Here is a 13,160-nt window from a genome sequence, read left to right on the forward strand (position 1 = left end):
TCCCTCCTTCGGCCTGCAAAGGCTGCCCAGGGCGGTGAGGTGGTGGTCTGCTGGGAAGGGAGGCTTGGAGCCATCCTTTGGGAAGAGGCTGGGAAAATCCCACACCTGACATATACTAAAAACAAGGAGGCGTCCTTGTGGCACCTTAGAGACTAACAAATTTATTTGGGCATAAGCTTTCGTGGGCTATAACCCACTTCATCAGATGCATGGACTGAATCTATACAGTACGCAAGTATAAATATACAGCACATGGAAAGATGGGAGTTGCCTTACCAAGTGGGAGGTCAGTGCTAACGAGACCAATTCAATCAGGGTGGTTGTGGCCCATTCCCAACAGTTGATAAGAAGGGGTGACTATCAACAGAGGGAAAATTACTTTTTGTAGTGACCCAGCCACTGCCAGTCTTTATTCAAGCCTAATTTGATGGTGTCAAGTTTGCAAATTAATTCCAGTTCTGCAGTTTCTCACTGAAGTCTGTTTTTGAAGCTTTTTTTTGTTGAAGAATAGTCACTTTTAAGTCTGTTATTGAGTGTCCCAGGAGATTGAAGTGTTCTCCGACTGGTTTTTGAATGTTACAATTCTTGATGTCTGATTTGTGTCTATTTATTCTTTTGCATAGAGACTGTCCAGTTTGGCTAATGTACATGACAGAGGGGCATTTTTGGCACATGATGGCATATATCACATTGGTAGATGTGCAGGTGAACGAGCGCCTGATAGTGTGGCTGATGTGGTTAGGTCCTGTGATGGCGTCCCTTGAATAGACATGCGGACAGAGTTCACACCAGGATTTGTTGCAGGGTTTCATTCTGTGTTAGTGTTTCTGTTGTGTGGTGTGTAGTTGCTGGTGTGTATTTGCTTCAGGTTGAGGGGCTGTCTGTAAGCGAGGACTGGCCTGTCTCCCAAGGTCTGTGAGAGTGTCACGCACTATAGGGTATTGCTGGAAGGGGCTGGGATACTGTGCTGATGAGGATGGGATAGGAACCTTACACAGAATAGAATCCCAGTAGCACATCTCCCCTAGACTCCCACCCAGGAATCCTGGACCCCAGTCCAAACCCACCCACTTCCTTCTCCCAGGAGAAAGCACAGAATCCTAATAGCTGCCACAGCTGGGCAAATGGGGTGGAGGGAGGTTAGCATAGGATTTAAAATAATAACTTTTACATTTAATGCTCGTGACATTAATAAAACAAAACCCATGAAAGTTAGGGCATTCCTAAAGTTAAGGTTCTTATTGCATTACTAACTGGGCTATGTGTGCACATCTTGTTATTTCAATAACATAATTAACAAGAGAAACAGAAATGTATAATACTACCTGCAGTATGTGCAAGGCGGACAAGACAACATTGTGTTAAAGTTCCAGGAGGAGGGGGGAAAGGATTGGAAACGTCCAACTTGCATCCTAGACTTGTAAAACTTAGTGTTGTGTTGATGCCTAAACTTTGCATTTAATTTACTTGGCTTAATCATAAGGCTCCTAGGCACTGTGATAACACCAATAATAAATAATAACCTGCCACTGACAGACTGATTCTGGCATGGCTTTAACTGAAACGCTGTTCTTTGTTGGGTCCTCAGTGTGAGCACAATACAACCAACTTGTTGTGCCTGACTTTAAAAAGACATAGCTGATGTCCACGGCTGAATGGGATCTACAAAACAAGGCAAGTTTTATGCCTGCAGCTTCAGTAATGGTGAAGTGAGCGGCCAATGGCTGGACAGGGCTTTCCTACGCTGAAGCGAAACGATATAAATGCAAAATGCCTGAAGGAATTTGGCTTGGCTCAGACCACAGGCAGGAATCTTCAGCCCCAAAGGCAGAATGGTGAGAAAGCCCCAGGCAGCCGAGGGTCTTGGGACGGGGGCGCCTGCTATGCAGGAAACGCACCGTAGGGGATCCCTAGCGCAGAACAGGTCTTGTTTGTAATACCAGGAGTGCCAATAAAGTTGCGGTATTTTGACTGGGGCCTTCGGTCGGTGGTTTAGGTGGCTAGACGGGTGCCTGCATAGAATTCGAGAGTGGCTCTCTGGGTTGATCTCGTCCTGGGGGCGCGTCCGCAGGGTTTAGGCGGCGCCCGGCCCGGGCAGCCTCGGTTCGCTTGGCGAGAGCTGTCGGAGGCGCTGGGCCATGCGGGGCCGCGCGGGGAGTTTTGCGGACCCTCGCCTGAAGCAGCGAATCAAGCAGGTGCGGATTCCCTCCCCCCGCTTGGTCCTGCCGGTCCCCAGCCCCGGGAAGCCAAGTCACGCGCCCCCCCCCTCCCCGCGCGGCTCCCTCGCGCGCCCCTCCAGGGCGGTTGAGGGGTTGCCTTGAACGCAAAGCAGGGGCAGCCCGCCGCCGCTCCGCGCGACAGACCCGGCTCTCCGCGGGCCCTAGGTCTGGGGGCGGGGAGCGGCTGTGTCATTTGTCGGGGCCAATCCCAGCGCCACGCGCCGTGTGTGTCTGTAAAACACGCTGGGCGCGGTCCTTGGGCTCCATGCAAGTTGTCACCTTGTTCCTGGGGCTACACCAGCTGGGCACCCCCCCGTCAAAGAGAGCTGCGATCGCACAGTAATGGGTGCCTTTAGAAAACCCGAGACAGCTAGGCAGCTATTGATTTGAGGGAGGGGAAGCAGTGGTTTCACTCAAGTCCTTTGGAGTTGGAGGTGGTGATCCATGTGGGGGTGTGATTATTGTGAAAATAGGTCAGACTAAAAGTCGCGAATAAAAGCTGGTGTAATGCTATAGCATTTGAGTCACATACTTTCTGTGGCACCCCCCCCCCCCCCCCAAGCGCCTTGCAAAGATGAATTTATCTTCACAACACCCCTATTAGGTGTTAAATTATGATCTGCAACTTACAGACTGGGAACTGAGACACACAGAAATGAGGTTGCACAGAAAGTTTAGTAGAGGCAGAAATAGAACCCATGATTTCCATTTCCAAGTTCAGTGCCTTGGCTGCAGGACCATCTTTCCTTTATTGCAGTTGCAGTGATACTCAGACCTAGCTTCAGCAGCCAAATTAGCTATCATTACTGAAAAGAGCCACAGAAGTGTGAATGTATTGTTTCATTTACTATAGTACTAATATTTAAACAATATGAGGGGGGACATATTTAGTTTTTAGTTTCACAGGAAGTAAGTTAATAACTTAGTGCAAGTTTACAACTTAATTGGTTTGTAAGATAGTAAAAGCATCCTGATTGCTTAATGACTTAAACTGTGCTTCCTAATGTGTGTCCTGCAGCTCTTTGCAGCACATATGTGTGATTTAATTATTAACCAATCTGAGTATCACTGTTCTGTTGGTTGAAGTCTATGGAGTTGCCCCAATTAATGACAATAGTTAGTTTGGCCTCCAAATATAATGTACTACTTTTCCCAGTAAATGTGGCCAGTTGGCTGTGTAAATAGTTAATAACAGGTTTCAGAGTAGCAGCCGTGTTAGTCTGTATCTTTAAAAAGAACAGGAGTACTTATTGCACCTTAGAGACTAACAAATTTATTAGAACATAAGCTTTCGTGGGCTACAGCCCACTTCATCGGATGCATAGAATCCACAAAAGCTTATGCTCTAATAAATTTGTTAGTTTCTAAGGTGCCACAAGTACTCCTGTTTTTTTAAAATAGTTAATAGTTTCCTGTCAAATTATTTAGCAATCTGATAACTTTGTGCAAAACAAATTCAAACTGTTTAGATTTTTCAGTATAAATTTTCTCTTTTATGATAACTTGTGAAGGTCAATAACTTCAGCAAAAAGATTTTTTTCATTTCTATAAACTCTGCATTTCAGTACCTAAGCAGTAATAAATGTGGCCGATATGTGGACATTGGAATTTTAGCAGCTGATTTACAGAAAACTTACAGGTGAGCAAAAAACTTAATCCTTGCATTCTGTTTTTTTTTTAAATAAACAATAGAAATAGTAATATGTATTTGCATATCTGTTTGTAAAAATGTAAATGTATTTCTCATGACAGTTCTGAATTACCCTTATTATAAACTGGGATTGAAAGTTGCTTAGTACATCACTGATCAAGGAAGAAGTACAATCAAAATAAATTGTTTTCACTGCAAGATTCTGTTTGGCTGACATATCTAGTAACTTACTTATATTGCAGTAGCACAGAGAATTATAGAAATGTAGGGCACAAGAGACCTTGAGTGGTCCTCTAGTCCATCTTGTACTGAGGCAGGTCCAAGTATACCTAGATCATCCCTGACAGTTGCTTGTCTAACCTGTTCTTAAAATACTCCATTGACAGGATTCCATAACATCCCTTGGTAACCTATTCCAGTACTTAACTATCCTTATAGTTAGAAATATCTTTCTTATATCTACTCTAAATCTCCCTTGCTGCAGATTAAACAGATTGTCTTGTCCTGATACCTTCAGTGGCCATGGAGAACAATTTATCACCATCTTCTTTAAAACAGCCCTTAATATATTTGAAGGATGAGGGAGTACCTGATAAGTTGTCTTTTCTTGAACGTATATGTGCCCATTTTTTTAACCTTTCCTCATAGGTTATGTTTTCTAGACCTATCATCACTTTTATTGCTTTCCTCTGGACTCTCTTCAATCTTTATGAAAGTATGGTGCCCATAACCGAACACAGTATTCAACTTGAGGCCTCACCAGTGCCTAGTAGAGCAGAACAATTACTTCCAGTGGCTTATGTACAACTAGGGTGACCAGACGTCCCGATATTATCAGGACAATCCTGATATTAGGGGCTTTGTCTTATGTGGGACCCTATTATCCCCCACCTCTCCATCCCGATTATTCACACTTGCTATTTTGTACCTGTGTACAACACTCCTGTTAATACACTCCAAAAGGATATTTGCCTTTTTTGCAATTGCACCATATTGTTGGCACGTATCAGCCACAGACTACGAGCCATTGTGCCAGGTGCTGTACGAACACATAACAGATAGTTCTTGCACTAAAAAGCTGACCATTGAAGATTGACAAGAGACAACAAGTCGAGATAGACAGGGAGCACAAGGAAACAATGAGACGGTACTGATATTAATCTATCATTTGCCTAACTTTTCTAAGTTTTTCTTTTTTTTTTATGCATCACAGCAAAAAGAATTTTAAGGCAGAATTTGAAGGAGGGCAAGGAGGATGCTTTGTCCGTGTTTGTAGCCTCTTTATTGGGAGGATGTTTAATTTATGGTCTGTTAGTGGAAGGGAACTCAGCCATTTGATCATGAAGTTGGGAGAGCACATTCATTGCTAATGATGAAAGGGGCTGAATTTTTCATTATCATGCCTAAAAGGAAAAATAATACTATGGCTGAACGACCCATCCTTGTCCAGTCCCTAGCTCTGTATGTGTGATTTAAAACAAACAAGCCTATTATGAATGAAAATCCTCTTGGCTGTCTCTTCTTTTATATTGCCACTCACTGCTCTACATATCCAGCTGATGATGCTGGTCATAATATCCACTAAATGTCCTTCTGAAGGCTACTAGCTAGAGACCACTGTGATTCACTTTGTACCTTTTATACCAGAAATCGAGTTTAGTATGATGCCATTTGAGTTACACCTAATCTTTTTTAAAAGCCTGGAATAGCTCGAACCAAAGTCACTCTTCCACATAACTGGTTCCAGGGTATACTTGTGTAAAAGATGGTGGATTGTGTCACTTTAGAAACTTGTATCTACATTGAGAATGACATTACATGAAAGAAGGCCTCAGTGAGATCCTAACCTATACAATTGTTTTTCAGTGCAGAATATGGACGAAGAAAAAGAAATGCCTTTCGAATTCAGGTTGAGAAAGGTAAGTCTGTTAATATCATGACTGAAATACGAAGAAGCTGTAAGAAGCTCTCTGAATTACTGACTACGCTGTTGTTGAGCACTTGCTGCCATCTACATTGTTCTGGGTTTTTTTCAGTGTTTGGTATAATCAGTAATGAGAGAGAATTTGAAGATTTAACAGCTTTAGAGAATGAACATGTGGCAAAAAGAGCAAGACACAGACGAGAAGAGAATGAGTAAGTGGAAAAACTTGTTGCCTTAAGACTACTGTAACAACGATGTCAGTATTTAACATTTTAACGGTGCTTTGTATCTTTAAAAAACTTTATATTACTATGAAGGCCCTGATCCTGCAAGCAGTTCCACACAGGCGGGCCCTTGTACCCTCCTAAGCCTGGTCTTTGCTGGGAAAAAAAATAAAAAGGGCCAGGGGGAGTTCTTAACTCAAGGTACATTCTAATGAACTGGGCCCATAGACTTGAACTCAACCTGCTAACTCACATAAAAACTAAAACTACCTTTTCACCCGGATTAACTCAAGTTAATTAATTTAAGAACACTTTGTGTGTGTGCGGGGGGGAGGGGGGTGAAGACAAGGCTACAGACCCCCAAATCAAAGGGATCCTCGTGGGTAGAAGGATTCACCTTCCTCCTGGATAGGGCAGTTTATAGGATTGGGGCCTGTCTGTTAAATCCTTACTAGTCCTCTTTGTCACACAGGTGTTATCACTATTTTAGACATTGGAAAACTGAGATGGAGAGTTTCAGTGAATTTTCCAAGGGCACACAACCAGTTAGTGTTAGAGGTGAGATTAGAATTTGGATTTCCTGGCTCCCAATCCTGTGCACAGTCCGTTAGAACATTTTGCCTCCTTAAATGTGGTAGAGACTACTTTGTATTAAGTACTGGAAAATATGCCTCCCTTTTTATTAGTGCTAAAATATTTTCTCTCTCTCAGTTAGAGTGACAGTAATAGCCATTTGTATCAGTGTTTTTAAGACAGGGTATGTTGAATTCAGTACAAAATACCCAGATCTTCTGAATTTCAGTAATCAAACCACTTTTAAAACAAGAGTCTGTTGGCTTTTTATTAAACCTACTAAATATTAACGTTTTCCTGTGCAAGCAGATATCTGTAATGACAGTCCAGAGGACAAGCATTGGCAGGGAGAGATACAATGACTGCTGTTCTGCCATTTTAATTTCTAGGGTTAACAGCACAGGGATAATCTGGGTTCATTCAGGTCTGGACTCATCAAGGGGAGGCAGCCTAGAGTATAGCTTTTGGACAAATTCAATCAAGTGTTTGCGTATGGCTAAAGAAGTCAGAGAAACTTTTTAATTTTATAGTAATTTTTAAATTTATAGTAACCATATAATCTGTATGTGTATTGCTGTTCTTGAATGAATGGATTGACGCTGGCATTAGCTGTTCTGAGTGTGATCATGTACCTTCTAGAGGCTACAGCCTGCTTAAGCCTTATTACTGCCACACAAACATGAATATTTCATGTCTTCTCTCAGTTGCTGTAAATATGTACTGAGGTGTGTTACTGAAGTTTTAAAGTATTTTTTTAATGAAGACAAATTCAGCAGTTAATTTGTTACCTATTAGTCAAAAGAAGGCTAATAATAGAGAATATATTTTTATTTGTTAAAATTACAAAAACCCCTCTCCTCCTTGTCCCCTTGAGGTATTCTGCTCATGATTCCAACCTTTTTATCTTTGGTTTGAATTCTAGCCCCAGAATTTTACAATAAATACAGCTTTAGTTCCTCAAAGACCTCCAGCCACACAAACTGAGTGAGCTGTTCCAGCAGGCTTTGAAGTCTGATTTCAGGACTACCAGAATCGCTGCATCTACTATAGAGAGCCCAGCTGGTGGTGGAAGCACTGAGGGAAGGTTTTCCCCCTTCCACAACCAGACTTAGATGGGGGAGAGGGCCATCAGAAGAGTTTTTCTATCTCTATCCTCTGTCCCACACACAGTAGTATTCTAGTCCTAGCACGGAGAACCTAGCATCTTCCTAGGGGAAAAATATTTCTGCTATTAGTTGTGCAGATGTCTCATTGTGCTGTTATGGTATGTTGAACACATAATTTCTGCCTCCTTACTTTTGTGCTAAAGGGATGTGGAAAGCTACACAGACGACTCGGATGATGATGATTACTCAGAACATCTAGTAAGTCCATATTTCACTCTGTAAGGTATAATGCAATTGAAATGAACACAGCAGTGCACATATGAAATATATCTGTGCTCTTTACTTAAAATATACAAGAGTTTTGAAACAGAGCTGTGTGTATACCATCTGGTAAAGGCCCAAACTTTGGTTTAGAATTCATATAATTCTTTATGGTGAGACTTGTTTTTAAAAAATATAGGTTCCAGTGCTAGTGGTGTTTTTAAAAGTCAGCATCCTAGAAGTTGTACCAGCCACAGTATCTCTGACCAGCTATGCCCCCTCCATTCTGGCTGGCCATGCTGCTTCTTGGTTGCCAAACTGCTAATGGCTTGGCTGATGCCCTCATTCTGACAAATCTCAGGTGGCTTGTCAGAATGAGCACGTCAACCAGCAATCCCCAACTGGAGACCTTGTAGAGTCAAAAAGATTATTTCCTGAGGAAGAATGAGGCAGGACTGTGGCGAGGGGCCGTTTTTGAAAAAGGGGAACATAGCAAAGGCGGGGGGAGAGGGCAGAGTAGAGACTCTAGAATCGCACTACGACTGTTTGCTTCCTAAGGGAGATATCTGCAAGCAATTGTTTTTGTTTTTAATTTTCTTTTAAATACATAAACTTTGCAGTCCACAAATCACTTGAACAGCTCTCTGCTGACCTTATACCGGAAAGGAGATCCTGATTCTCTTCTGGCAACTCCGAAGAATGAGCCAACAGAAACCAGTACCCCTGCACAAGTGACAGTACCCAGAACAAGTGCTCTTCCATCTGGCACCCCACTTGATACTAGGATCTCTGAAAGTGGATGGTTTATTGATAAAACCCCAGGTAGAAAAGAAGACAACTTCTCAATTGACCTGTGTGAGGAAGAAGAGGAAAGGAAACAGATTTCTGAGGTAGTTTCTCTTTTAAATATGATACCACTTAATGAGGCATATACGCTGGGGCTTAGTACATTTCTTACCTTATGCGACAATACTTTGAACTACAGTATGAAGAACAGACTTGTTCTTCCTCATGCCCCCAAGATGCACATTGTATACAAAAACAAGTTTGAGCCTTTAATGGGCAATGCAAACCTGTCTTTTAAAATACACCTACAGTGTTTCAATAGAGAGGTTGCTGCATTGGTGGATGAAGCAGTGTGTGGATTTTAACTTTTGTGAAGTGTTCTGTATATATAAGATGTTACGATGGAAGACTGGCTTAGTTGCTTGGTGCCATCTTTTTTCAATAAGTATTGTAGCTGCCAAAAATGTTCTGGTGCAAACAACACTAGATTATATGTTCTTATGCAAGACAAATTTGTACTGTATCAAACTCTTTTTTTTTTTTTTAAGACGCCTTCTTTATGTTTGAGATACTCAAGATTAAAAGACTGGGGAAAAAAATTAGTCAAAAATAGTTTCAGGAACCACACATGACCAAGTTACCCTGCCCATTTTTGTGGTTTTACAATCACATTTTCTTAATTTTTTTTTTTAATGGCTTCTCCTGTTGCTGTGTGAAAGTCCCACACAAACAGGGGAAACTGACAGACAGGGGAAACAGTGCAAAATGCTGTCCAGAACCATAAGCCACTGGGTGTTTCCCTTGCTGAGGCAGAGAGGTAAGTTTTGCTGGAGCTTACCCTGTGCAACAGCTCCTTGCCACACCCTTCTGTCCACCTCACCAGCAAACTCCTTGAGGTTCTGCCAGGTAGGTAGCATTCAGTGAACCCCAGTTCCTGAGTTCCCCAGAGACATCTCTTTGTAGTATCCAGCCCCTATCACTGGACAGTCACAGAAATTACCAAGTTCGCTGCCTCCAAAGAGACAGGGAACACGCCAGCCTGTTAGTCTAGCTGACTTTAATACACAGCACTGATATGGGTTATAGTAAAACTAAGCATAAGTTTATTGATAAGGAACATAGATTTAAGTGATACTGAGAGAGAGAAAAAGACAGGTCTGGTTACAAATAAAAAACCCCAACCTTCTTTTTAGTGACCAAACTTAACTTTAGCAAACTGCAGTCATTGCTTAAACAGCTTTCTCACTTACATCAAGCTATCAGTGTCTCCAGCCCCTCAGGTAGGTGGATCCACTATTCACAGAATCAGAGGATGCTGATCCTTTTTCCCTATTCTTCCCTTTTATAGTACAGAATACTTTTTAAATGAATCCCTTGAAAAGTAAACCCAGACAAAGCTCCTCTCCCCTGCTGCTAATTCTTTGGGGTACAGGCACTAAGTCCCTTCATCCTCTGATCAATTTGTTTTCTCAGTTGGCTCAATCACTTTGTTTAACTCAGATGCAAATGTACTTTAATTGTCCTTTGTTTGTAATCAACTGTTTTTCTATCAGCCTGTTAGCTTGAACCATGCAGACAGGGAAATCTACATTCCTTTGTTGAAATCCGCATGCCTCCAAAACTTATTTGAAGAGCATATTTCTAGCACATATGCATAACTCTTTATATACAGTCCTTCCATACATCTCTCAATATTCACGACAGCGTTACTAGATATTATATAATACCTGACAAGCCACTGTTTGGCTAAATATTATGACACGTGTGTTGAGTAGGCCCTTTGTCAGTTGCCATAAAGAGGCCCTTAGGTCCACAATGTACAAAGTAAACAAGCTGAAAAGAAATAAATTTCTTTGATGTCTTTCTTTCAGTTATAGTAATTTTAGGTGTTCTTTAACAAAAGTCAGCAAAATGCTTTCAGGCAGAAATGTGATTACATTGACCCTTTAAGGCAATGTGTTCTCAGTATATTTAAAAATATCCTTATGGTGACACTGCGACCCCAGAGCCAGTTTTTAAGAATGGAAAGTGTTCAAAAATAGAACCAGGGGATTTTCTTCTTGGGAATATACAGGAGTTTTGGGATTAAGAGACACCCAGGACCTCTTTGTCAGTGGATAAAAGGCATGTTGTGGAGTTGATGTTTTTCTTCTCTAGTGGACAAGGCATATCGTCCTATTCACTCACCACTGTGCTGGCTGATTTACATAACGCTGATGGTGGATGTGGAAGGTTGTCATTTTAGCCCTAGTAGCAGTGTTTACCCCTACAAGGGGAGATGGCGTAGCAGGGGGATCATTGTGGAATAAAATGTCCACCAAATTGTGTTGAAAACAAAACACATAGTTAACAAGACGCTCAATCTCATCTGTCCATTCTCTCATTTGTATTTTTTTTGCATATACAGCGATATTTGCACAATATTCACTATAATATTGGTGGTGATTAGTATGTGTATTACCACAGCACCTAGAAGCCCTACTTATGAACCAGGATCCCACTGTGCAAAGTGCTGTACAAACATAGTGTGTTACTGGTAATTAACATTGTTTCTAATGGAGGTGGTTTATTTTTATATATATGTATATAAACACCACACACACAGCTATATTAAGAGACAGTGGTTGTTACTTTACAGTAATTATGCAATTCAGGGCTTGTCTGCATGAGAAAACTGTCCAGAATAGCTACTGCAGAATAAACTATACTGGAATATCTATTTCAGAATAGTAACCCACATGGATGCCCTTATTCAAGAAGAAGGGTGTCCACACAGAGAGTTATATTGGAATCACTATTGTGCTTTAAATTTGCAGCCTACCTTATTCCGGAATAAAGTTCCTGTGTAGATGAGTCCTAATTTAAATCAGATTTTTATTCTTAGATCTTTTCCTAGCTTATGTATACACATTTTTTTCTGGAACTTTCGTGCCAAAAAAAGAAAAGACAGATCACTGTAAACAATCCTTAGTAAAAACCAAGTCATAAAATGATTTAGATACGGAAAGGATTGATCATACCTTGTCTCTTACCAGTCTCATAATATCTATGCATAAAACACCATATGTGTCTTCAGATTTTGTTTGTTCTGCTCTTTCAAGTGTCTGTAGAAAAGCTCAGTCACTTATGTACTAAATATTTGAAGACTCAGTCATATTCTGTGTTTTTATGCTCTAGAAATCAAAAGACCTTTCTTTTTTGGAGAGTGAAGGAAAGAAGACAAAGAGCAAGAGACGAAAAAGAAGGAAAGAGGAATCTCAAGATGTAGATGAAGAAATAGAATCTGTTTTGCGTAAGCAGAAAGGTGAAAGCTACTATTTCTGAAGTGACTTTTCGGGTATGTTGGTTGTTGGCAGCTGTAGCATTTGGAATCAGAGATATGCTGCACTTCTGAAATGTTGACTTTTCGGCTGGAGCCTTTCAGGAAGACGTTCATCCTTCATGTTGTGCTAGAAAATAGTCCAGTCGTGTGACTGTTGCATAAGAAATAATTTGTTCTATATAATCTTTTATCCAAGTGTTCAGATCGGTGTCTGTCTTGTTGGGGTTTGCAGCCACTGGCTTCTGCTGTGTCCAAATTCTAATGACTTCATTTATTCCCTTCCTTTTTCTTCCTGCAGTTAAAACTAAAGGACTAGAGCTGCAGTTCCCTTTAGTGAAATTTGACGATGTGGGAGGCAGTGATGAAACTCTGAAGGTTAGTTTTAATTAAACCGTTGCTAGGTTACTTACGGGGTAAAGAACCTAGTGAATAAAACTACATATATACAAAATGAGGGAACCGGAGCCGAAGCAGGACTGATTTGCATAGCAAATCATTGGCAATGATTGATTGAGGGCAGCAAGACTAGCTATAGATCTTAACCCAAACTTACCTCCCTAATATCAGTCACTGAAGTAAGTGAGACAGAAGTTATCCTTCTATGCATTTTAGTGTTTACATTATTTTCTTCTATCTACTCTATTTTTATCTTCTTTCTAACAGGAAGTGTGCAAGATGCTGATACACGTGCGTCACCCTGAAGTATACAATCACTTAGGTGTGGTCCCACCTCGAGGATTTCTTTTACATGGACCACCAGGGTGTGGAAAGACATTACTAGCACAGGCAATTGCTGGGGTGAGACTGCCCTAATATGTGCTTTCCCTTCCTCCTGTCTGCTCTTTTAATCAGACTTAAGATAGAGAGAGGGCAGATGGACTAGAACGTTCTCCTCTTTGCTTTTATCTCTCTTGCCTCTTCCCATCTTGTCTCAAAATAAACATCCATTAGAACTTAAATAACAGAAATGCAATCTGAATCAGGATTATTCCTTGATAGATCCTCATGCAGGGGAAAATATTTTATTAAAAGCTCAGTTTCTTCTTGAAAGCACTCAAAGGAATGGACTTTCAACAAGCCATATATTACATTAC

At 41.1% G+C, this 13,160-nt stretch overlaps 1 protein-coding gene across 3 annotated transcripts in view; it reads left to right on the plus strand.

The window, feature by feature from the left end:
* Nucleotides 1-1,994: 1,994 nt before the first annotated feature.
* Nucleotides 1,995-13,160, plus strand: part of NVL (nuclear VCP like) — a 73,222-nt gene continuing 62,056 nt past the window's right edge. The window contains exons 1-9 of one of the 3 annotated variants that reach the window (XM_048843305.2): nucleotides 1,995-2,195; nucleotides 3,785-3,858; nucleotides 5,737-5,789; nucleotides 5,907-6,006; nucleotides 7,901-7,955; nucleotides 8,579-8,848; nucleotides 11,922-12,048; nucleotides 12,365-12,441; nucleotides 12,730-12,864. In XM_048843305.2, coding sequence (XP_048699262.2) covers nucleotides 2,139-2,195; nucleotides 3,785-3,858; nucleotides 5,737-5,789; nucleotides 5,907-6,006; nucleotides 7,901-7,955; nucleotides 8,579-8,848; nucleotides 11,922-12,048; nucleotides 12,365-12,441; nucleotides 12,730-12,864 — 948 coding nt within the window. In that variant the 5' untranslated portion in view covers nucleotides 1,995-2,138. The remainder of the gene's footprint in view (nucleotides 2,196-3,784; nucleotides 3,859-5,736; nucleotides 5,790-5,906; nucleotides 6,007-7,900; nucleotides 7,956-8,578; nucleotides 8,849-11,921; nucleotides 12,049-12,364; nucleotides 12,442-12,729; nucleotides 12,865-13,160) is intronic. The other 2 variants (XM_048843301.2, XM_048843303.2) reach the window with 2 other exon arrangements.

This window comes from Caretta caretta, chromosome 3 (genome assembly GCF_965140235.1).
Source record: "Caretta caretta isolate rCarCar2 chromosome 3, rCarCar1.hap1, whole genome shotgun sequence".
Classification (NCBI taxonomy): Eukaryota; Metazoa; Chordata; order Testudines; family Cheloniidae; genus Caretta; species Caretta caretta.